The following is a 24920-nucleotide window of genomic DNA, read 5'->3' as shown; positions in this document are numbered from 1 at the left end:
TGTATCTGCACTTGTGGCTCCTGAGCTCTTGTGTGCTGTCCAGGAAAAATGAGGTTGCATGGGCAAATTGAAGGATGGTAAATGTGGGGGATTTTATTGCTGATGAAAGTGGCTCTCAGTGAGAAGGGGAGCCAAAACGGGTCGGAAGGTAATCTTCCTTTGAAGTCTGGCTGTCTCCAGCTGTATTCTTCTTTGAAGCTATGCCGTTAAGCTGTCCATCTAAAGTCAAGCTGCTTCTGTCCGACATCCAGCTGTAGTCCTGACGTCCAGCTACTTCTCTGCTGGCTGAGTCTGGGGTCTTTATAGGCACAGGATGGGGAGGGTTGGGGCCTTGTGTAGTTCAGGAAAAGGCAACATTCGAGCAGGAAAGCAGGGATAGAAGTTCTCATTTTGGGACCTGGTTTCAGGCTTTTCAGCTTGAGGGTGGGGTTTTTGCCAGGGACCCGGCCTTTCTTGCCTAGAATTTCTGTCTCTTGTCCCTATCACTAGCATAAAGAGAAAGGGAGCAGAGGTAAGAGCAGCTCCATTTTGAAAAATGGAAAGCAAAGGGATGAGTGGTAACTGTCTTAGCAGCCCTGAGAACAATGAGTTATGGTTGGCAGTGAGAGAATCTCGAAAGCAGCCCGACTGGCACTGCACATCCCCACAAAGCTCAGGAATGGGTATATCCAGATTATTCTGGAAGTGACTGTGAAGGTAAAGCTAGAAAAAAGATTGTAGAAAGTCAGTCTAAGAACTCGTTAAACTGCCAGATTCTTTCCCCAACCATGGCAGAAGGCAGGTGATTCATTCTCAAGAGAGAGTAGAACACAGAGTCTCTTGGCTGAAGGCACCAGGTACAGTTGAAGGAAGAAGTCTTGTACGAAAAATATGTGCTCAAGTAATACACATATCGAATGCTGAGATCCTCAACCTTTTTTTTCCCCACTTGGCCCCCCAGAATGTGGCAAGGAAGAGTATGCCCTTCAGACAGAAAAGTAGAAGCCGCCTCTTTGAGAAATGTAACAGATCCAAGAGAAAAGACCTAAAGACACTAACATTGACGGCTACCCAAAGAAATCTATTTGGATTCCAGTAAAGCTCCTCCAGGTTAGTAAAATTCCACTGAGCCTACCCATGGGCACAGAGCTTTTTAGTGTACCGCTTTTAAATACAAGCAGATGGCTAAGGATCATGATATATTTTTTAAAAGACAGAAGCCAACATAAGGAAACATTAAATAGCGATGCAAAGGAAACAGAGACCATACTGAATGACTGAATAATGATTGCTGTTTGGATCAAAATAAACTTCCTAATGTGAATGTGAATATACATGTTTTAAATATGGTTTAAAATTTGTTTTTCTGCTGCACAGTGGCCAAAACAGATTGTGAATGAAAAGGCTGAGAAAGTTAAAACCAATGTAAGCAATTCAAACAGAACTCCTTTTCAAAGAACAATCATATTTACCTGGACTGCAACACGTTTGAATAAAACACACAAGCTTCCATGAAGCATATAACTGGAGAAGGTGAACTCACGGTGCTGGTATTAAAACAAGACAAAGAGGATTTTGAATATTCCAAATCTAGAGGTTACGTATCCACTGCTCCTATCCCCTCCCAATTAGGATTGGGATGGACATTGTCCCTGTAGAGAAACCACTATTGTAATTATAAGAACCAAATGACTGAAAACGCATTTGAGGACCTCTCTGTTTGGATCTCTGTAGTTTTAGCATTTAAAACACCATTGAATGAACATACAGTGTTTCTTGGTGTTTGCACTAAACTCTATAAACTACTACAGCCTGTGGGCCAAATCCAGCCTGCCACCTGCTTTTGAACAGATGGAAAGCTAAGAATAGTTATTTTAAAAAATTAAACTTTTTGAAAAAACTGTAGATTCACATGCAGTTGTGGACAATAATACAGATAGATCCTGTATACCCTTTACCTAGTCCCTTCCACCCAATATTAACTTCTTCAAACCTATAGTACAGTATCTTAGTATGATCAGCACATTGACATTGATGCAGCCAAGATGCAGAACAGATCATCACAGGGTCCTCTCAGCTTCCCTTTTTATAGCCACATCCTATGCCCTCATGCTCCCACCCACTCTGTAGCCCCTGGTAACCACTAATCTGGTCTCTATTTCCATAATTTTGTCATTTCAAGAATGTCATATAAATGGTAGAGTACAGAATGGAACCTTTTGAGATTGACCTGTTTTTGCTCAGCATAATGCTCTGCAGAGTCCTCCAGGTTTTGCATGAAGCAATCAGTTTGTGTTTTTTCTATTGCTGAGCAGTATTCCGTGGTATAGAGGTACCACTTTTTTTTTTTTTTTTAACCATTCACCTGTTGAAGGATATCTATGCTGTTTCTAGTTTTTGGCTATTATGAATAAAGCTACTCTGAGCATTCACATATAGGTTTTTTGGTAAACGTAAGTATTTACTTCTCTGGGATAAATTTTGAAGAGTTCATATGCTGGGTTGTATGGTAGTTGCATGTTTGTTTTTTTTAAGAAACTGCGCAATTATTTGCCAGAGGAGGGGTACCACTGTGTATTCCACCAGCAATGTGATCAGTTTCTCTGTGTTCTTGCCAGTATTGAGGGTTGTCACTATTTTTTATTTTTAACTACTTTGATAAGTGTGTAGTGATAACTTACTTGGCTTAATTTGCATTTCCGTAATGGCTAATACTGTTGAACACCTTTTCATGAGCTTACTGGCCACCTATCTATTCTCTTCAGTGAAATGCATCTCACGTCTTTTCCCCATATCCTAATTGGATCCTTCATTTTTTTTCTGTTCAGTTTCAAGAGATCTTTATACATTCTAGATGTTAGTCTCCTGTTAGATATGTAGTCTGCAAATATTTTCTCCCAGTTGCTTTTCTTTTCACCCTCTTAACAGACTTTTTTTTTTTAAGCTACCTACTTCAATTCATTTGTGGCTCCACTAGCAAAAGTATTTTTTTTTTTTTTAATTATACTTTAAGTTCTAGGGTACATGTGCACAATGTGCAGGTTTGATACATAGGCATGCATGTGCCATGTTGGTTTGCTGCACTCATCAACTCATCATTTACGTTGGGTATTTCTCCTAATGCTGTCCCTCCCCAAGCCCTCCACCCTGCAACATGCCCCGGTGTGTAATGTTCCCCACCCTGTGTCCAAGTAATCTCATTGTTCAGTTCCCACCTATGAGTGAGAACACGCGGCGTTTGGTTTTCTGTCTTTGTGATAGTTTGCTGAGAATGATGGTTTCCACCTTCATCCATGTCCCTGCAAAGGACATGAACTCATCCTTTTTTATGGCTGCATATATTCCATGATGTATATGTGTCACATTTTCTTTATCCAGTCTATCATTGATGGATATTTGGGTTGGTTCAAAGTCTTTGCTATTGTGAATAGTGCTGCAATAAACATACATGTGCATGTGTCTTTATAGTAGGTAGCATGATTTATAATCCTTTGGGTATATACCCAATAATGGGATAGTTGGGTCAAATGGTATTTCTAGTTCTAGATCCTTGAGGAATTGCCACACTGTCTTCCACAATGATTGAACTAATTTACACTCCCACCAACAGTGTAAAAGCATTTCTATTTCTCCACATCCTCTCCAGCATCTGTTGTTTCCTGACTTTTTAATGATTGCCATTCTAACTGGCGTGAGATGGTATCTCATTGTGGTTTTGATTCGCATTTCTCTGATGACCAGTGATGATGAGCATTTTTTCATGTGTCTGTTGGCTGCATAAATGTCTTCTTTTGAAAACTGTGCATATCCTTTGCCCACATTTTGATGGGGTTGTTTTTTTCTTGTAAATTTATTTGAGTTCCTTGTAGATTCTGGATATTAGCTCTTTGTCAGATGGGTACATTGCAATTACATAAAAAAAAATTCTATAGGTTGCCTGTTCACTCTCATGGTAGTTTCTTTGGCTGGGCAGAAGCTCTTTAGTTTAATTAGATCCCATTTGTCAATTTTGGCTTTTGTTGCCATTGCTTTTGGTGTTTTAGTCATGAAGTCCTTGCCCATGCCTGTGTCCTGAATGGTATTGCCTAGGTTTTCTTCTAGGGTTTTTATGTCTAACATTTAAGTCTTTAATCCATCTTGAATTAATTTTTGTAAAAGGTGTAAGGAAGAGATCCAGTTTCAACTTTCTACGTATGGCTAGCCAGTTTTCCCAGCATCATTTATTAAATAGGGAATCCTTTCCCCATTGCATGTTTTTGTCAGGTTTGCCAAAGATCAGATGGTTGTAGATGTGTGGTGTTATTTCTAAGGGCTCTGTTCTGCTTCATTTGTCTATATCTCTGTTTTGGTACCAGTACCAAGCTGTTTTGGTGACTGTAGCCATGTAGTGTAGTTTGAAGTCAGGTAGCGTGATACCTCCAGCTTTGTTCTTTTGACTTAGGATTGTCTTGGCAATGTGGGTTCTTTTTTGGTTCCATATGAACTTTAAGGTAGTTTTTTTCCAATTCTGTGAAGAAAGTCATTGGTAGCTTAATGGGGATTGCATTGAATCTATAAATTACTTTGGACAGTATGGCCATTTTCATGATATTGATTCTTCCTATTCATGAGCATGGATTATTCTTCCATTTGTTTGTGTCCTCTTTTATTTCGTTGAGCAGTGGTTTGTAGTTCTCCTTGAAGAGGTCCTTTACATTGCACATTGATTTTGTATCCTGAAACTTTGCTGAAGTTGTTTATCAGCTTAAGGAGATTTTGGGCTGAGACACTGGGGTTTTCTAAATATACAATCATGTCATCTGCAAACAGGGACAATTTGACTTCCTCATTTCTTACCGGAATACTCTTTATTTCTTTCTGTTGCCTGATTGCCCTGGCCAGAACTTCCAGCACTATGTTGAATAGGAGTGGTGAGAGAGGGCATCCTTGTCTTGTGCCGGTTTTCAAAGGGAATGCTTCCAGTTTTTGCCCATTCAGTATGATATTGGCTGTGGATTTGTCATAAATAGCTCTAATTATTTTGAGATATGTTCCATCAATACCAAGTTTATTGAGGGTTTTTAGCATGAAGGTCTGTTGAATATTGTCAAAGGCCTTTCTGCATCTATTGAGATAATCATGTGGTTTTTGTCATTGGTTCTGTTTATGTGATGGTTTACATTTATTGATTTGTGTGTGTTGAACCAGTCTTGCATCCGAGGGATGAAACCAACTTGATCATGGTGGATAAGCTTTTTGATGTGCTACTGGATTCACTTTCCCAGTATTTTATTGAGGATTTTCACATCGGTGTTCATCAGGGGTATTGGTCTAAAATTCTCTTTTTTTGTTGTGTCTCTGCCAGGCTTTGGTATCAGGATGATGCTGGCCTCCTAAAATGAGTTACGGAGGATTCCCTTTTTTTTCTATTGATTGGAATAGTTTCAGAAAGAATGGTACCAGGTCCTCTTTGTGCCTCTGGTAGAATTCGGCTGTGAATCTGTCTGGTCCTGGACTTTTTCTGGTTGGTAGGCTATTAATTATTGCTTCAATTTCAGAGCCTGTTATTGGTCTATTCAGAGATTCAACTTCTTCCTGGTTTAGTCTTAGGAGGGTGTATGTGTTTAGGAATTTATTCATTTCTTCTAGAATTTTCTAATTTATTTGTGTAGAGGTGTTTATAGTAATCTCTGATGGTAGTTTATATTTCTGTGGGATCGGTGGTGATATCCCCTTTATCATTTTTTATTGCATCTATTTGATTCTTCTCTCTTTTCTTCTTTATTAGTCTTGCTAGCGGTCTATCAGTTTTGTTGATCTTTTCAAAAAACCGGCTCCTGGATTAATTGATTTTTCTGAAGGGTTTTTTGTGTCTCTATCTCTTTCAGTTTTGCTCTGATCTTAGTTATTTCTTGCCTTCTGCTAGCTTTTAAATTTGTTTACTCTTGCTTCTCAAGTTCTTTTAATTGTGATGTTAGGGTGTCAATTTTAGATCTTTCCTGCTTTCTCTTGTGGGCACTTAGTGCTATAAATTTCCTTCTACACACTGCTTTAAATGTGTCCCAGAGATTCTGGTATGTTGTGTCTTTGTTCTCATTGGTTTCAAAAAACATCTTTATTTTTGCCTTCATTTCATTATTTACTCAGTAGTCATTCAGGAGCAAGTTGTTCAGGTTCCATGTAGCTGTGTGGTTTTGAGTGAGTTTCTTAATCCTGAGTTCTAATTTGATTGCACTGTGGTCTGAGAGACAGTTTGTTGTGATTTCTGTTTTTTTACATTTGCTGAGGAGTGCTTTACTTCCAACTATGTGGTCAGTTTTAGAATAAATGTGATGTGGTGCTGTGAAGAATGTATATTCTGTTGATTTGGGGTGGAAAGTTCTGTAGATGTCTATTATATCTGCTTATTGCAGAGCTGAGTTCAGGTCCTGGATATTCTTGTTAACCTGATGTGTCATTGATCTGTCTAATGTTGACAGTGGGGTGTTAAAATCTCCCATTATTATTATGTGGGAGTCTAAGTCTCTTTGTAAGTGTCTAAGAACTTGCTTTATGAATCTGGGTGCTCCTGTATTGGGTGCATATATATTTAGGGTAGTTAGCTTTTCTTGTTGAATTGATCCCTTTACCAATATGTAATGGCCTTCTTTGTCTCTTTTGATCTTTGTTGGTTTAAACTATGTTTTATCAGAGACTAGGATTGCAACCCTTGCTTTTTTGTTTTCCATTTGCTTTGTAGATCTTCCTCTATCCCTTTATTTGGAGCCTGTGTGTGTCTTTGCATGTGAGATGGGTCTCCTGAATACAGTACGCTGATGAGTCTTGACTCTTTATCCAATTTGCCAGTCTGTGTCTTTTAATTGGGGCATTTAGCCCATTTACATTTAAGGGTAATATTGTTATGTGTGAATTTGATCCTGTCATTATGATGTTCGCTGTTTATTTTGTCTGTTAATTGATGCAGTTTCTTCATAGCATCGATGGTCTTTACAATTTAGCCTGTTTTTGCAGTGGTTGGTGCTGGTTGTTTCTTTTCATGTTTAGTGCTTCCTTCAGGAGCTCTTGTAATGCAGGCCTGGTGGTGACAAAAATCTCTCAGCATTTGCTTGTCTGTAAATGATTTTATTTCACCTTTATTTATGCAGCTTGGTTTGACTGGATATGAAATTTGGGGTTGAAAATTCTTTTCTTTAAGAATGTTGAAATATTGACCCCCACTCTCTTCTGGCTTCCAGAGTTTCTGCCAAGAGATCTGCTGTTAGTCTGATGGGCTTCCCTCTGTGGGTAACCCAACCTTTCTCTCTGGCTGCCCTTAACATTTTTTCCTTCATTTCAACATTGGTGAGTCTGACAATTATATGTCTTGGGGTTGCTCTTCTCATGAAGTATCTTTGTAGTGTTCTCTGTATTTCCTGAATTTGAATGTTGGCCTGTCTTTCTAGGTTGGGGAAGTTCTCCTGGATAATATCCTGAAGAGTGTTTTCCAAGTTGGTTCCATTCTTTCCATCACTTTCAGGTACACCAATCAAATGTAGATTTGGTCTTTTCATATAGTTCCATATTTCCTGGAGGCTTCGTTCATTTCTTTGTACTCTTTTTCCTCTAACCTTGTCTTCTCGCTTTATTTCATTAATTTGATCTTCAGTCACTGATACCCTTTCTTTCACTTGATCGAATCAGCTACTGAAGCTTGTGCATGCGTCAGGAAGTTCTCATGCCTTGGTTTTTAGCTTCATCAGGTTATTTAAGGTCTTCTCTACACTGTTTATTCTAGTTAGCCATTCATCTTATCTTTTTTCAACATTTATAATTTCTTTGCAATGGGTTCAAACATCCTTTTTTAACTCAGAGAAGTTCGTTATTACTGACCTTCTGAAGCCTTCTTCTGTCAACTTGTTAAAGTCATTCTCCATCCATCTTTGTTCCATTGCTGGTGAGGAGTTGCAATCCTTTGGAGCAGAAGAGGCACTCTGATTTTTTAGAGTTTTCAGCTTTTCTGCTCTTGTTTCTCCCCATCTTTGTGGTTTTATCTACCTTTGGTCTTTGATGTTGGTGACCTACAGATGGGATTTTGGTGTAGATGACCTTTTTGTTGTTGTTGATGCTATTCCTTTCTGTTTGTTAGTTTTCCTTCTAACAGTCAGGTCCCTCAGCTGCTGGTCTGTTGGAGTTTGCTGGAGTTCCACTCCAGACCCTGTTTGCTTGTGTATCAGCAGTGGAGGCTGCAGAACAGCAAGTATTACAGAACAGTAAATATTGCTGCCTGATCCTTCCTCTGGAAGCTTCATCTCTAAGGGGCAGCCGCCTATATGAGGTGTCTGACAGCTCCTACTGGGAGGTGTTTCCCAGTTAGGCTACACGGCGGTCAGGGACCCACTTGAGGAGGCAGTCTGTGAATTCTCAGAGATCAAATGCCCTGCTGGGAGAACCCCTGCTCTCTTCAGAGCTGTCAGACAGGGACGTTTAAGTCTGCAGAAGTCATCTGCTGCCTTTTGTTCAGCTTTGCCCTGCCCACAGAGGTGGAGTCTAGAGGCAGTAGGCCTTGTTGAGCTGCGGTGAGCTCCGCCTTGTTTTGAGCTTCCTGGCCACTTTGTTTACCTACTCAAGCCTCAGCAATGGTGGACGCCCCTCCCCCCACCAGGCTGCTGACTCACTGATCGGATCTCAGGCTGCTGCAGTAGCAGTGAGCAAGGCTCTGTGGGCATGGGAGCCGCCAGGCCATGCACGGGAGAGAATCGCCTTGTCTGCTGGTTGCTAAGACCTTGGGAAAAGCACAGCATTTGGGCAGGAGTGTTCGATTTTCCATGTAGTCTGTTTCGGCTTCCCTTGTCTAGGACAGGGAAATTCCCCAACCCCTTGTGCTTCCCGGGTGAGGCAATGCCCTACCCTGCGTCAGCTTGCCTTCTGTGGGCTGCACCCACTGTCCAACCACTCCCAGTGAGATGTACCAGGTTACCTAAGTTGTAAATGCAGAAATCACCTGTCTTCCTTGTTGATCACGCTGGGAGCTGCAGACTGGAGCTGTTCCTATTCGGCCATCTTGGAACCCAAAGCCCAGACCTTTTATCAGAGCAAAAGTATTTGGTTTTTAGGACTTTCAATTTAATTTTTCCATTCATAGATTGTGCTTTTCGTGTCACATCTAAGAAGTCTTTGCTAGGCAAAAAAATCACAGCTTTTATCCTATGTTTTTACCCTAAAAGTTTCATAGTTTTACATTTAAGTTCATCATCCATTTTTGTGTAATTTATTTTATAATTTATTAATTACCAAAAAAATGATAATTTTTATAGAAAGTGTGAGATGTAAGGTTCATATTTTTGCCTTTGGATGTCCAATTGCTTCAGCATAATTTATTGAATGGCTATCATTCTTCCATTTAATTCTTTCTGTACATTTGTCAAAATCAGTTAGGCATACTTATGTGGGTCCACTTCTGATCAGGAATAAGGCCTGTAATCCCAGCACTCTGGGAAGCCGAGATGGGCTGATCATGAGGTCAAGAGATCGAGATCATCCTGGCCAACTTCCACATAAGTTCACATTCTGAGGCACTAGGGGTTAAGATAGCAACATATGAATTTTGGGAGAACACAATTCAAGCCGTAATTATGAGGCAAAAAGAAAATCCAGGAAACTCACCAGCTTGTTTCTTTGCTCCTGAGGGTTCTAGCCAGTCTTCCTTCTCCCTCTATCTTTCAGTCATCTTGTGTTTATTTTATATATAAGTCCAGAGATTTTAGTTGTACTTAGCAGGAAGAATAAGTGTATGTGTGTATGTGGGGGTAAATACAACCTGAGAAAATGTGGCCTAAGATGGAACAGAGAAACATGAAACAAAGGCACTTGTATCATGAGTTCCATGCCACAGTTTTGATTATGTTTGTCCCATAGCCTGTTCACAGTTTTATGAAGCCCTGGGACAAACATAATCAAAAGCACTGCCTGCTTCCCATCCTCATCCTATCTTCGGGAGCAGGTACACTATTTGCCGGGCCCAGTGCAAAATAAAAATGCAGGGACCTGGCTTTGAAAATTATTAAGTTCAGGATGTCAAGAGCAGAGCATTCAACCAAGCCCTTCTGAACACAAGGGCCCTTGTGTGCACAAGACCCTGTGTCACATGCCTGTGAAGTCAACCCCTCCTATCCCTTGATGCTAACTGCTATTGAGCCTCTAAAACTCAGCTAGACATCACTTCCTGGGAGAGTGTTTTTTGGGTAACTCCTATTTTCCACCCTCTCCTAATACATACACTGCCGCCTGCCCCACCAAGTTGGGTTAGGTATCTTCCTTTGAGCTTCCATAATGCTGTGCACATGTCTTTAATATTGCATGTTGTTTTTAATGATCTGCAACAAGTGTCTGACACTCGTATGGGAGCTTTTTGAGAGCATGAATTGTTTTTTACTCAACTTCATACCTCTAAAACCTAGCACAGCCTGGCTTGCAATGGACAGTCAAGAAATGCTTTTTGACCTGACTGCTGAACTAAGTGAAAGAAATGGCAAATTAATGAGGTTAACCTGTTCCCACTTCCTTCATCTCCTCCACCTCCATCCGACATGAAAGTGTTGCTACAAACTCTGTCAAGCTGACAACTTAAGACCATCTTTAAAAGTATTTAAAACTTATTTGTGAATATCTAAGTTCACAATAAGAACTTAGTCAAGTTCTTGACTTGTCAAGTCACACAGTCAAGCTATGTTGACTGGTAAACTAACCAATGAACATAACATTGGAAAACACTATCCATGTTTATTCAGGATTGTGGGCTATCATTTAGCATCTAGGCCAAAGCCTGACCCTGGGTGGGTTCTCAATGAAGTCTGTGGAACGAATAATGAGCCAGGTAGCAAGCACATGAGAGCATCCATTTACTTATCTTCTTCTTCCTTCACTTCTTTTCCAACTCATCCTTTATGGTCCAACTCAAAAGCCAGTTTCTAGGTTAATCTCACCCTCATCTGAGAATTTTTAAATCTTTATATATCTAAAGTTTTATTCTCCCCCAAACTTTGGGTGTCTTATACATTTAGCATATTATCTTCAATAAAATAAATGCATTTTCTCCAAAATTATTATGTTTGGCCATTAAATCCTATCCTTAAGTACTCATATTTTCAATATTAAAAATAATGACTGAATGATATGTGTTTGTTTTCCAAATTCTGTGGCTGTTCTTGATTCATGTTTTATTGATTATTTTCAGGGTTTTGTATATATATAGTTATTTATGCATATATGTTTATATGCACATAAGTGAATACACACACACATATGGATATATACTCTCCCCAAATTATTGGGTGCAACTCTTGTTAATATAAAAACTTTGGTTATAAAGTAAACTTTATATATAGCAAAGATTTTATCTGAAGCCAAAGAACTGTTTTAGTTTGATTACTCATAATTTTATCTATCAAAATTCCTTGGTAATGATTCATGAAATAATTTATCACGACCAAGAGATATATTTAGGATTAGAAAAGGTTTCAGCTCAATCAGCACTGACTTTTGGAAGATTTTCCTCAAGCTGATAAAAAGGAAGAATTTCCAAGCTGCAATGTTGTTTTTATAACCAACCAACCAAACAAAAACCAAAAGAAATCATACCAAATGGGAAGAATGATAGCTCAGTTCTTTTCTATTTTATCAATTTAATGTATACAATTTTGTAATGAAGGGAGACCTGTTGTGCATACCTCAAATACAAAAAGCCTGTTGGTCCTATGTTACATAATAATTTTTTTAGGCAAGTGCTATGGTGTGAGTGTTTGTGTTACCCCAAAAGTCATATGTTGAAATGTAATCTCCAGTACAATATCATTAAGAGATGGGGCCTTTAGGAGGTGACTAGATCATGAGGACCGCTTAGTGACCCTATAAAAAGAGGCCTTAAGAAGCTTGTTTGTCCCTTCTGCCATGAAGACATAGCTAGAAGGTGTCATCTATGAGGAAGGGCCCTTCATCAGACACCAAATCTGTTGGTGCCTTGATCTTGGACTTCCCACCCTCTAGAACTGTGAGCAACAATTTTCTGTTTATAAATTACTCACTCTAAGGTATTGTTATAGCAGCCTTAACAGACTGAGGCAGCAGGTCACCACACCTGATAAAAGAAACATCGATCAGATAAGTGAAAAGCTTAATTCTTCATTTAATTAATTTATTTATTTAGAGATGAAGTCTCACACTGTCGCCAGGCTGGAGTGCAGTGGCATGATCTCAACTCACTGCAACCTCTGCCTCCCATGTTCAAGTAATTCTTCTGCCTCAGTCTCCTGAGTAGCTGGGCCTACAGGTGTGCACCACCATGTCCAGCTAATTTTTGTATTTTTAATAGAGATGGGGCTTCACCCTGTTGGCCAGGCTGGTCTCGATCTCTGGACCTAGTGATCCTCCTGCCTCGGCCTCCCCAAGTGCTGGGATTACAGGCATGAGCTACTGCGTCCACCCTAATTTTTCATTTTATGTGAAACCCACAGAACCAGTAAGTTTGATCTTGGATGAGTTCCTCCTATTGGGGGAACAGCCATTTCATTTCTGTGTGAGTAAACAACATTTGGGAAGTCAGCGCATCTGAGCTCCTCTTATTTAGCACAGGTATTGGTCATCAGTTGTCAGCAGTCAATATCAAAACAAGTGTGGTTCATTGCACACCACACCTTGGTCCTTTGGCATTTTGTTTTTCCTTTCCTTGGCAGGCAAGGGAGAAAACCGTGTCCATCTGAAGTAAGTACAGCCCTTATCCTTGGGTGCTTTCCGAGGAGGCTGGGGCTCCTAAGGCAGCAATTCTCAAGGGGGCTTTCAAGTGAGGAAAACTCTGGTCTTTGGGCAGTAGCAGGCTTAGGCTTTGTTAGCTTCCCTGTTGCCAGCATTTGGAACTCCCAGGAGGGACAAGTCATTGAGGGGGAAAAAAAAAACAAACTTGAACTAGGACATCCGCAACAGAAGGTTGTTTTTGGTGGCAGCCTTGGTGGTGTAGGGAGGAGTCACCTGTTCCTTCAAGAAGCCCTACGTCTGCTAGAGGCAGTGTGGCCTGCTGGAAGCAGCACGGATGTTTGCACTCCACAGACTGGCCATTTTCCAGATACTTGATCTTGGAATACTATCACTCAGTCTTTTAAGTCTCAAAATAAAATAGGCCTAATTCTTACTTTCAAGGTTATTATAAAGATTAAATCAAGTTTAAAAGGCACAGATCACCAAAATGGATTCAAGAAGAAATAGAAAATCTGAACAGACCTATAACAAGGAAAGATATTAAGTAATATAAAATTTTCCCACAAAGAAAAGCCCAGACCAGATAGCTTCACTACTGATTTTCATTCGCATTTAAATAAATAATACAAACTCTTCCAGAAAACAGAGGAGTGGGGAAAACTTCCCTATTCACTCTGTGAGGCAAAAATTACCCTGATACCGAAGCCAGACAAAGACATGACAAGAAAACTAGAGACCAATATCCCTCATGTATATAGACACAATTCTTAACAAAATATAAGCGGACCCAATCCAGCAATATATAAAAAGAATTATACATCATGATCAAGTAGGATTTATCCCAGAAATATAAGATTGGTTTATCCCTTTTAAAAGTTAATATAGTATACTATATTAGTAAAGGACAAAAACCCCATGATCATCTCAGCAGACACAGAAAAAGCATTTAACAAAATCTAATGGCCAATCATAAAAACTCTCAACAAACTAGGACTATATGAGAACTTCTGCAACTTGATAAAAAGCATCTACAAAAAACCTATAGCTAACATCATAATTAATGATGAAAGACTAAAAGCTTTCTCTTAAGATCAGGAACAAGGCAAACATGTCTGCTCTCGCCACTTCTATTTAACATTGTACTGGAGTTTCTAGCTAGTGCAGTCAGGTAAGGAAAAGAAAGAAAACGCACCCAGAATGGAAAGAAAGAAGTAAAAAAGCTGTCTTTATGTAAAGACAACATGACCCTGCATGCAGAAAATTCCGAGGAGCGCATGCGCGCGCGCGCGCGCGCGCGCACACACACACACACACACACACCCCCCACTACTAGAATAAATGAGCTCAGCTGGGTCACAGCATACAAAACCAGTATACAAAAATCTATTGTGTTTCTATATACTAACCATGAACAATCCAATAATGAAATTAAGAAAACAATTCATTTGTAACAGCATCAAATCAGATAAACTATTTAGGAATAAATTTAACAAAAGAAGCATAATATTATACATTGAAAACTAAAACATTTCTAAGAGAAATTAAAGAAGATCTAAATAATGGAATCAATGTGAAATTTCATGTTTACAAATTGCAAGACTCAATATTATTAAGATGGCAATACTGCCTAAACTGAGATTCAATATAGGTCCTTTTGGAGAGGACTGCCGTCTTAATCTCCACAGAAATCTCAGCAGGCTTACTATTATTATTGTTTTTTGTTTTTTTGTTTTTTTTACAAAAATTGACAAGCTGACAAGCTGATCTTAAAACTTACATGGAAATGCAAAGGACCCAAAATAGCCAAAATCATTTTGAAAGTTGGAGGACTTACACTTCCTGATATCAAAACTTCTGGCAAAACTACAATAAGTACGATTGTGTGGTACTGGCATAAGGAATAACATATAGGTCAATGGAAGAGAATTAAGAGTCCAGAAATAAACCCTTATGTTTATAGCCAATTGATTTTTCAACAAAGGTGCCAAGACAATTTAAAGGGGAAAAAGAATAGTTTTTTTTAAATGTATGGTGCTGGGACAATTAGATAGATGAATCTAGACCCTATCACCATACAAAAATGTTAGCTCAAAATGGACTGTAGATCTAATGTAAAACTTAAAACTATAACAATTTTAGAAGAAAATATAAAGGATAACTTTGTAACTTGGATTGGGCAAATATTTCTTAGATATGATGCTAAAAGCATAGTTTGTAAAATAAAAAAATGAACTGTGCTTTATCAAAATTTAAAACTTATTTGCTTCAAAAGACATCATTAAGAAAACGATAAGTCACAAACCAGGAGAAAACATATGCAAATCTTATATCTGATAAAGGATTAATATCTAATATATAAAGAATTTTTATAACTCAACAAGAGAAATAACCTAATTATAAAATTGGCAAAAGATTTAAATAGACGTTTCACTGAAGAATAGATGTGGATGGTCAGTAAGCACACGAAATGGTGCTCAACATCATTAGCTACTAGAGAAATGAAAATTAAAACCAGAATGAAATATTCTTTTATACCCATAGAAAATTTCTTTTCAAAGTTAAACATAAATATACCATGTAACTCAGAAATTCCACTCCTAGGAAATGATTCAATAGATATGAAAACATATGTCCCCGTGGAGACTTGTGTATTCATAACAGCTTTATTCATAATAGCCCTAAATTGGAAGCAATTCAAATGTCCATCAACTGGTGAAACAGATAAATGAAACATGGTTTATTCATGCAACAGAATACTACTGAGCAATAAAAAAGAACAAGATACTGATATATGCTACAATACAAATCTTGAGAACATTATGCTAAGATTAAAAAAAACCCACAGATGAATTCATTTATGTAAAATGTCCAGGTAAATCTGTAGAGACAGAAAGTAGTAGCTGCCTGGGGTTGGGCATAGAAACAGGAAGTGACTAAAAACAGGCATTAGGGATCTTTTTGGAGTGAAGGCAATGTTCTAAACTGGGTTGTGGCAGTGGCTACACAACTCTGTAAACTTAGTAAAAATCATTGAAATATACCTTTTAAATGGGTGAATTTTATGGTGTGTAATTATTTTTAAGAAAACTGTTAATGATTGAGTTTAACTTATGTATGGTGGCTGTCACATGGTTCTCAAAAATGATAGTATTGTTCTCTGAGGATGTGCTTTGTCTTCTGAACTCAGACATAATGCCTCAGAGGGCAAGGATGGCAAATGCTAACCGCTAGCATGTACTGAGTACTGACTGTGCCACGCTCCATGCTAACCACATGATGTATATTACATCCTCTAATCCTCACAACAGTCATCTGAGGTAGGTAGTATTATTATGCCTGTTCTATAGATAAGGAAATGGAAGCTTTGTTAAGGTCACTGCGCCAAGGCATGGAGCACCTTGTCTCCAACAGGTCTAACTTGTCGTGTTGTACGGAGCACCTTTAAGACCTAAACATTTCTAGTCCGGTCCTGGGGTCAGTGAGGTAGCTCTGAGGATCTCCTTAGTTCTATGCTTGGGCCTGCTGAAGGCTTCGATGTTTGAAATCCTGCTTTTGGTGTGGAGGTTATAACCAGTATCCGTGAAACAGTTTCTGCAGGAAAATGTATTCTGTGCTAAGGTAATAACCAAGCAAATCTGCCTTTCCTTCAGGTCCCTTCCACAACATCTAGGGAAGCTGCTCCATGGCCATGCTTTTGGCCTATGGTGAGCAGAAGGGGAAGAGAGGGGAATAGAGATGGGGAGTAGAGAGGGGATGTTGGCCTCACTATCTCCTTTCAGCATTCAACCAGGACTGCTTGCCTTTTATCTTGATTACAGTATGTCGATGTTGGACTTCAGCATATGATTCCTTTTGAACACTGAATCCTGTTCTTAAGCAAAACATATTGAAAATGACAATTTTAAGAAAGTTAGTACCAAGTGGAATACTGAACTAGTAATTTAAAAGAAGTCTGTGTAGGGACTTAAGTACTAATAGTCCATAGGGGCAAATTCACTGTTAGTTCTGGACATAGTCCAAACTCATGCTGTCTTGACTCTGCCAAGTTCTGAGACTATTGTAGCCTAGATGTTTATTTCAACAATTTTCAATTGTATCTTTACCCTGAAAAGAATGAAATGTCATTCCGACTTAGGGGATTATCAAGATATGTATATTTAAACTTTTTCATTGTTTGTATTAGGGATATTAAGGTTTTCAAATTCGTTTATGGAATGCCTTTTTCCTGAACATACTTCTTCCTATTTTCTAAAGATAACATTGGAAAATATTTTCCTCATGTGTAGGCTAGCAATTACTAAACAATTTGAAAGTATCATAACTTTTATTATTTTTCCACATGGAGATTTTGTGAGTACACTAATGGCTTTGGACCTTCTGATGTTTTGTCATCAAACCTGGCTTCTGTGGGTGCAGCTTTGTTCACCAGCTGCTTGTTTACAAGAAGTGATACTGGGAAGTAATAAGAGCTAGAGCCAGGAATCAGAAGTCCAGGGGTTTCCTTTCTCACTCTCTCGTTTACCCTGATTCTGAGTAAGTTTCTTAACAGCTCTGATTCCCAGGGACAAGGATATCAGGCTTGCTGACCTCACAGGCTCATTCTGAGTTTAAATGAATAATCCTATGGGAAGGTGTTGTGGACAGAATGTTTGTGCCTGCCCAAAATTTATAGAGTCATGCAATGCATAATAATATTTCAATGAACCTAACATATGATGGTGTTCCCATAATATTATAATTCCATATTTACTCTACTTGGGGGATTTCCCTTTCCTAACCAAGGGAAGCTATGAGTGACTGTACCTGGTGGAACGGTAAACTCCTGTCCAAATACTGTGCTTTCCCACAGTCTTCGCAACTGGCAGACCAAGAAATTCCCTCCCCTGCCTGGCTCGGCAGCTCCCACGCCCATGGAGCATTGCACTGCTATTGCAGCAGTCTGAGATAGACCTGCAATGCTGCAGCTTGGTGTGGGGAGGGGTGTCCGCCATTGATGAGGCTTGAGTAGGCGGTTTTGTGCTCACAGTGTAAACAAAGAGGCTGGGAAGCTCGAACTTGGCGGAGCCCACCGCAGCTCAGCAAGGCCTACTGCTTCTCTAGATTCCACTACCATGGGCAGGGCATATCAGAACAAAGGCAGCCGACAGCCTCAGCTGACCTAAACGTCCCTGTCTGACAGCTCTGAAGAGAGCAGTGGTTCTCTCAGTATGGTGTTTGATCTCTGAGAACGGACAGACTGCCTCCTCAAGTGGGTCCCTGACCCCCATGTAGCCTGACTGGGAAACACCTCCCAGCTGGGGCCGACAGACACCCCGTATAGGCAGGTGCCCCTCTGGGATGAAGCTTCTAGAGGAAGGATCAGGCAGCAATATCCAGCAATATTTGCTGTTCTGCAGCCTCTGCTGCTGATACCCAGGCAAACAGGGTCTGGAGTGGACCTCCAGCAAAATCCAACAGACCTGCAGCTGAGGGGCCTGTTAGAAGGAAAACTAACAAACAGAAAGGAATAGCATCGACAACAACAAAAAGGTCATCTACACCAAAACCCCATCTGTAGGTCACCAACATCAAGGACCAAAGGCAGATAAAACCACAAAGATGGGCAGAAATCAGAGCAGAAAAGCTGAAAATTCCAAAACCTGGAGCACCTCTTCTCCTCCAAAGGATCACAGCTCCTTGCCAGCAAAGGAACAAAACTGGACGAAGAAGGAGTTTGACAAGTTGACCGAAGTAGGCTTCAGAAGGTCGGTGATAACAAACTTCTCCAAGCTAAAGGAGCATGTTCTAACCCATTGCTAAAAGGAAGCTAACAACCTTGAAAAAAGGTTAGATGAATGACTAACTAGAATAAACAGTGTAAAGAAGACCTTAAATGACCTGATGGAGCTGAAAACCACAGCACGAGAACTTCATGAGGCATGCACAAGCTTTAATAGCCAATTCGATAGAGTGGAAGAAAGGATATCAGTGATTGAAGGTCAAATTAATGAAATAAAGTGAGACGACAGGATTAGAGAAAAAAGAGTGAAAAGAAATGAACAAAGCCTCCAGGAAATATGGGACTATGTGAAAAGACCAAATCTACATTTGATTGGTGTTCCTGAAAGTGACAAGGAGAATGGATCCAAGTTAGAAAACACTCTTCAGGATATTATCCAGGAGAACTTCCCCAACCTAGCAAGGCAGGCAAACATTCAAATTCAGGAAATACAGAGAACACTACAAAGATACTCTTCGAGAAGAGCAACCCCCAAGACACATAATTGTCAGATTCACCAAGGTTGAAACAAAGGAAAAAATGTTAAGGGCAGCCAGAGAGAAAGGTTGGGTTACCTACAAAGGGAAGCCCATCAGACTAACAGTGGATCTCTCGGCAGAAACTCTACAAGCCAGAAGAGAGTGGGGGCCAATATTCAACATTCTTAAAGAAAAGACTTTTCAACCCCAAATTTCATATCCAGCCAAACGAAGCTTCATAAATAAAAAAGAAATAAAATCCTTTACAGACAAGCAATTACTGAGAGATTTTGTCACCACCAGGCCTGCGTTACAAGAGCTCCTGAAGGAAGCACTAAACATGAAAAGAAACAACCAGCACCAACCACTGCAAAAACAGGCCAAATTGTAAAGACCGTCGATGCTATGAAGAAACTGCATCAATTCACAGACAAAATAACCAGCGAACATCATAATGACAGGATCAAATTCACACATAACAATATTAACCTTAAATGTAAATGGGCTAAATGCCCCAATTAAAAGACACAGACTGGCAAATTGGATAAACAGTCAAGACCCATTGGTGTGCAGTATTCAGGAGACCCATCTCATGTGCAAAGACACACATAGGCTCAAAATAAAGGGATGGAGGAAGATCTACCAAGCAAATGGAAAGCAAAAAAAAAAAAAAAAAAAAGCAAGAGTTGCAATCTAGTCTCTGATAAAACATAGTTTAAACCAACAAAGATCAAAAGAGACAAAGAAGGCCATTACATATTGGTAAAGGGATCAATTCAACAAGAAGAACTAACTACCCTAAATATATATGCATCCAATACAGGAGCACCCAGATTCATAAAGCAAGTCCTTAGAAACCTACAAAGAGACTTAGACTCCCACACAATAATAATGGGAGACCTTAACACCCCACTGTAATATTGGACAGATCAATGACACAGAAAATTAACAAGGATATCTAGGATTTGAACTCAGCTCTGGACCAAGCAGACCTAATACACATCTATAGAACTCTCCACCCCAAATCAACAGAATATACATTCTCAGCACCACACCACACTTATTCTAAAATTGACCACATAGTTGGAAGTAAAATACTCCTCAGCAAATGCAAAAGAACAGATATCACAACAAACTGTCTCTCAGACCACAGTGCAATCAAATTAGAACTCAGGATTAATTAACTCAATCAAAACCGCACAACTACATGGGAACCGAACAACCTGCTCTTGAATGACTACTGAGTAAATAACAAAATGAAGGCAGAAATAAAGATGTTCTTTGAAACCAATGAGAACAAAGACACAATGTACCAGAATCTCTGGGACACATTTAAGCAGTATGTAGAGGGAAATTTATAGCACTAAATGCCCACAAGAGAAAGCAGGAAAGATCTAAAATTGACACCCTAACATCACAATTAAAAGAACTAGAGAAGCAAGAGCAAACAAATTTAAAAGCTAGCAGAAGGCAAGAAATAACTAAGATCAGAGCAAAACTGAAAGAGATAGAGACACAAAAAAGCCTTCAAAAAATCGTTGAATCCAGGAGCTGGTTTTTTGAAAAAAATCAACAAAATAGACCACTAGCAAGACTAATAAAGAAGAAAAGAGAGAAGAATCAAATAGATGCAATAAAAAATGATAAAGGGGATATCACCACCGATCCCACAGAAATACAAACTCCACCAGAGAATAATATAAACCCCTCTACACAAATAAACTAGGAAATCTAGAAGAAATGAATAAATTCCTAGACACATACACTTTCCCAAGACTAAACCAGGAAGAAGTTGAATCTCTGAATAGACTGATAACAGGTTCTGAAATTGAGGCAATAATTAATAGCCTACCAATCAAAAAAAGTCCAGGACCAGACGGATTCACAGCCAAATTCTACCAGAGGTATAAAGAGGAGCTGGTACTATTCCTTCTGAAACTATTCCAATCAATAGAAAAAGAGAGAATCCTCCCTAACTCATTTTATGAGGCCAGCATTATCCTGATACCACAGCCTGCAGAGACACAACAAAAAAAGAAAATTTTAGGCCAGTATCCCTGATGAACAGCGATGTGAAAATCCTCAATAAAATACTGACAAACCAAATCCAGCAGCACATCAAAAAGCTTATCCACCACGATTAAGTCAGCTTCATCCCTGGGATGCAAGGCTGGTTCAACATATGAAAATCAATAAACGTAACCCATCACATAAACAGAATCAATGACAAAAACCACATGATTATCTCAATAGATGCAGAAAACGCCTTTGACAAAATTCAACAGACCTTCAATGCTAAAAACTCTCAATAAACTTGGTATTGATGGAACATATCTCAAAATAATTAGAGCTATTAATGACAAACCCACAGCCAATATCATACTGAATGGGCAAAAACTGGAAGCATTCCCTATGAAAACCGCCATGAGACAAGGATGCCCTCTCTCACCACTCCTATTCAACACAGTGCTGGAAGTTCTGGCCAGGGCAATCAGGCAACAGAAAGAAATAAAGAGTATTCCGTTAAGAAAAGAGGAAGTCAAATTGTCCCTGTTTGCAGATGACATGATTGTATATTTAGGAAACCCCATTGTCTCAGCCCAAAATCTCCTTAAGCTGATAAGCAACTTCAGCAAAGTTTCAGGATACAAAATCAGTGTGCAAAAATCATAAGCATTCCTATACACCAATAACAGACAAACAGCCAAATCATGAGTGAACTCCCATTCACAATTGCTTCAAGGAGAATAAAATACCTAGGAATACAACTTACAAGGGATGTGAAGGACCTCTTCGAGGAGAACTACAAACCACTCCTCAACGAAATAAAAGAGGACACAAACAAATGGAAGAACACTCCATGCTCATGGATAGGAAGAATCAATATCGTGAAAATGGCCATACTGCCCAAGGTAATTTATAGATTCAATGCCATCCCTATCAAGCTACTTTCTTCCAGAATTGGAAAAAACTACTTTAAAGTTCATATGGAACCCCAAAAGAGCTCGCATTGCCAAGACAATCCTAAGTCAAAAGAACAAAGCTGGAGATATCACGCTACCTGACTTCAAACTACACTACAAGGCTACAGTAACCAAAACAGCATGGTACTGGTACCAAAACAGAGATATAGACCAATGAAACAGAACAGAGTCCTCCGAAATAATACCACACATCTACAACCATCTGATCTTTGACAAACCTGAGAAAAACATGCAATGGGGAAAGGATTCCCTATTTAATAAATGGCACTGGGAAAACTGGCTAGCCATATGTACAAAGCTGAAACTGGATCCCTTCCTTACATCCTGTACAGAAATTAACTCAAAGTGGATTAAAGACTTAAATGTTAGATATAAAAACCCTAGAAGAAAACCTAGGCAATACCATTCAGGACACAGGCATGGGCAAAGACACCAAAAGCAATGGCAACAAAAGCCAAAATAGACAAATGGGATCTAATTAAACTAAACAGCTTCTGCACAGCAAAAGAAACTGTCATCAGAGTGAACAGGCAACCTACAGAACAGGAGAAAATTTTTGCAATGTACCCATCTAACAAAGGGCTAATATCCAGAATCTACAAAGAACTTAAACAAATTTACAAGAAAAGAAGAAACAACCCCATCAAAAAGTGGTCAAAGGTTATGAACAGACACTTCTCAAAAGAAGACATTTATGCAGCCAACAGACATATGAAAAAAAGGTCATCATCACTGGTCATCAGAGAAATGCATATCAAAACCATAATGAGATACTATCTCACACCAGTTAGAATGGCGATCATTAAAAAGTCAGGAAAAACAGATGATGGAGAGGATATGGAGAAATAGGAATGCTTTTACACTGTTGGTGGGAGTGTAAATTAGTTCAACCATTGTGGATGACAACATGGCAGTTCCTCAAGGATCTAGAGCTAGAAATATCATTTGACCCAGTGATCCCATTACTGGGTATATACCCAAAGGAATATAAATCATGCTACTATAAAGACACATGCACATTTATGTTTATTGCGGCACTATTCACAATAGCAAAGACTTGGAACCAACCGAAATGTTCATCAATGATAGACTGGATAAACAAAATGTGGCAGATATACACCATGGAGCCTTAAAAAAGGATGAGTTCATGTCCTTTGCATGGACGTGGATCAAGCTGGAAACCATCATTCTCAGCAAACTATCACAAGGACAGAAAACGAAACACTGCATGTTCTCACTCATAAGTGGGAGCTGAATAATGAGATCACATGGACACAGGGCGGGGAACATCACACACCAGGGCCTGTCGATGGGTGGGGGTCTGGGGGAGGGATAATAATATTAGGAGAAATACCTAATGTAAACGATGAGTTGATGGGTGCAGCAAAACAAAATGGCACATGTATACCTATGTAACAAACCTGCACGTTGTGCACATGTACCCTAGAACTTAAAGTATTAAAAAAAAAAAAAAAAGAAAAAAGAAACGAGAGAGATACTTCCTCTCTGCCATGTGAAGATACATCAAGAAGGTGGCTGTCAACAAGCCTGGAAGTGGGCCCTTGCCAGACACCAGATTAGCTGGCACCTTGATCTTGGACTTCCCAGCCTTCTGAACTGTGAGAGATAAATGTTTGTTGTTTAAGTCACCCAGTCTGTAGTATTTCTGTTATAGCAGGCTAAGCTAAGACAAACATCAAGAGCTATACGAATACATCTTTTCTTTTTCTTCCAACATCCAGAGCTATACAAATACATGTGGTCATGTCATCTGAAGTCTACAATGCTCTGTATTTTTCACGTGAAAATGACACTTGTTACCTAATGGCATTTTGGTTTATCTTTCAATATGTTGAGATTGTTTCTTTAAAGGGAAATAGAAAACCATAAAAGCTGTAGTAAGACTTACCTTTTTTCATAATCTCTCTTCATATATATATATACACACACACACACACACACACACGAAACTCTTAAAGTATATTCTATTATTGCTGTGTATTTGTAACCTGTTTTATTGTTCACAGCCATGCTATTACTGTTCTATACACATTTAGCATTTATGCTTCAAGTCCATTGAATTTTACATTCCTTCATTGCATTAAAAACAGAGGTGATTACAAAGAAAAATGTAGCAACAGTAATGCTTCATATTTCCTTTATCTTGTTCGTGTCCGTGAAGTAATTAGTACTAACAAAAAAGCGTTAATTTTTGGCACATATAGTTTAGGTTTGTAAATTGCACATTCCATGTACCTTCATTGTGTTGAAACAGACAGACATTATAAACGTGAATGTAAAAACAGTAAAGCTATAGCTTTTTTTTTTTTTTCCGAAAAATTGTAGAATTTTAGAGTGTTTACATAACTGGAAATACTTAAATATTTTTATTTATAAAATCCTTGAGTTTTCAAAACCAGTACAACTGACCTGCCTTTGAGTCATTTGTATCTGGAATATAGCACTTCCCTTTCCCCTATTTTGTGTAGTTGCTGAGGAAATGGGTTTTCAGTATACATGATTCAAGTGGGGAAAAAACTGCATATTTAATTCCAACATATTCCTTAGACTGGAAAAAAAATCTCTTTTGGAATAGTCATGTTTATTTTATAGTAACTCTATAGCAGGACAATTTAGCATGTTAATGCAGAAATGCAAACAGCTTTATCGAACAAAATACTTACTATTTTCTAGCTGCCTTACCAAAATTATTTACTCAAGGAAACAGAACAGAATTTCTTGATTTCATTAATCAGCTTTGTAAATATTTTGCCAGAGCTTTTTTTCTTGGTGGGGGGGAAGCAAATAAAAAAGTTTAAAAGCTCATATGTGTCTATTTTGTTTTAGCTTGGAGTATTTATTAAGAGTAAATTCTGTTTGTCTTTGCAGTTCATCAATATGTGTATTTAGAAGTTTTTCAAGTTCTTTTGCTCGTTTCTCTTCTTCCAGAAGGAAATGCTGTGCAGCCAAAGATGCTGGGAAGGACATATCTGGGGGAGACTAAAGAGAGAAAGA

The 24920-nt window shown here is 38.9% G+C and overlaps 1 protein-coding gene and 1 long non-coding RNA gene across 3 annotated transcripts in view; one reads left to right on the top strand and one right to left on the bottom strand.

Annotated features, from left to right (window-relative positions):
- Positions 1 to 328: 328 nt before the first annotated feature.
- LOC103248232 (uncharacterized) overlaps positions 329 to 24920 on the top strand; it is a 144346-nt gene continuing 119754 nt past the window's right edge. The window contains exon 1 of the long non-coding RNA XR_005242751.2: positions 329 to 1089. This is a non-coding gene — a long non-coding RNA (uncharacterized lncRNA). The remainder of the gene's footprint in view (positions 1090 to 24920) is intronic.
- DEUP1 (deuterosome assembly protein 1) overlaps positions 21203 to 24920 on the bottom strand; it is a 107472-nt gene continuing 103754 nt past the window's right edge. For both annotated transcript variants that reach the window (XM_008020507.3, XM_073020276.1), the window contains one exon: positions 21203 to 24905. In XM_008020507.3, coding sequence (XP_008018698.1) covers positions 24729 to 24905 — 177 coding nt within the window. In that variant the 3' untranslated portion in view covers positions 21203 to 24728. The remainder of the gene's footprint in view (positions 24906 to 24920) is intronic.

The sequence above is a fragment of the Chlorocebus sabaeus genome, chromosome 1 (assembly GCF_047675955.1).
Source record: "Chlorocebus sabaeus isolate Y175 chromosome 1, mChlSab1.0.hap1, whole genome shotgun sequence".
Taxonomy (NCBI): Eukaryota; Metazoa; Chordata; class Mammalia; order Primates; family Cercopithecidae; genus Chlorocebus; species Chlorocebus sabaeus.
The sequence above is the reverse complement of the archived record's forward strand: the minus strand, read 5'-3'. Positions and strand labels throughout refer to the sequence as shown.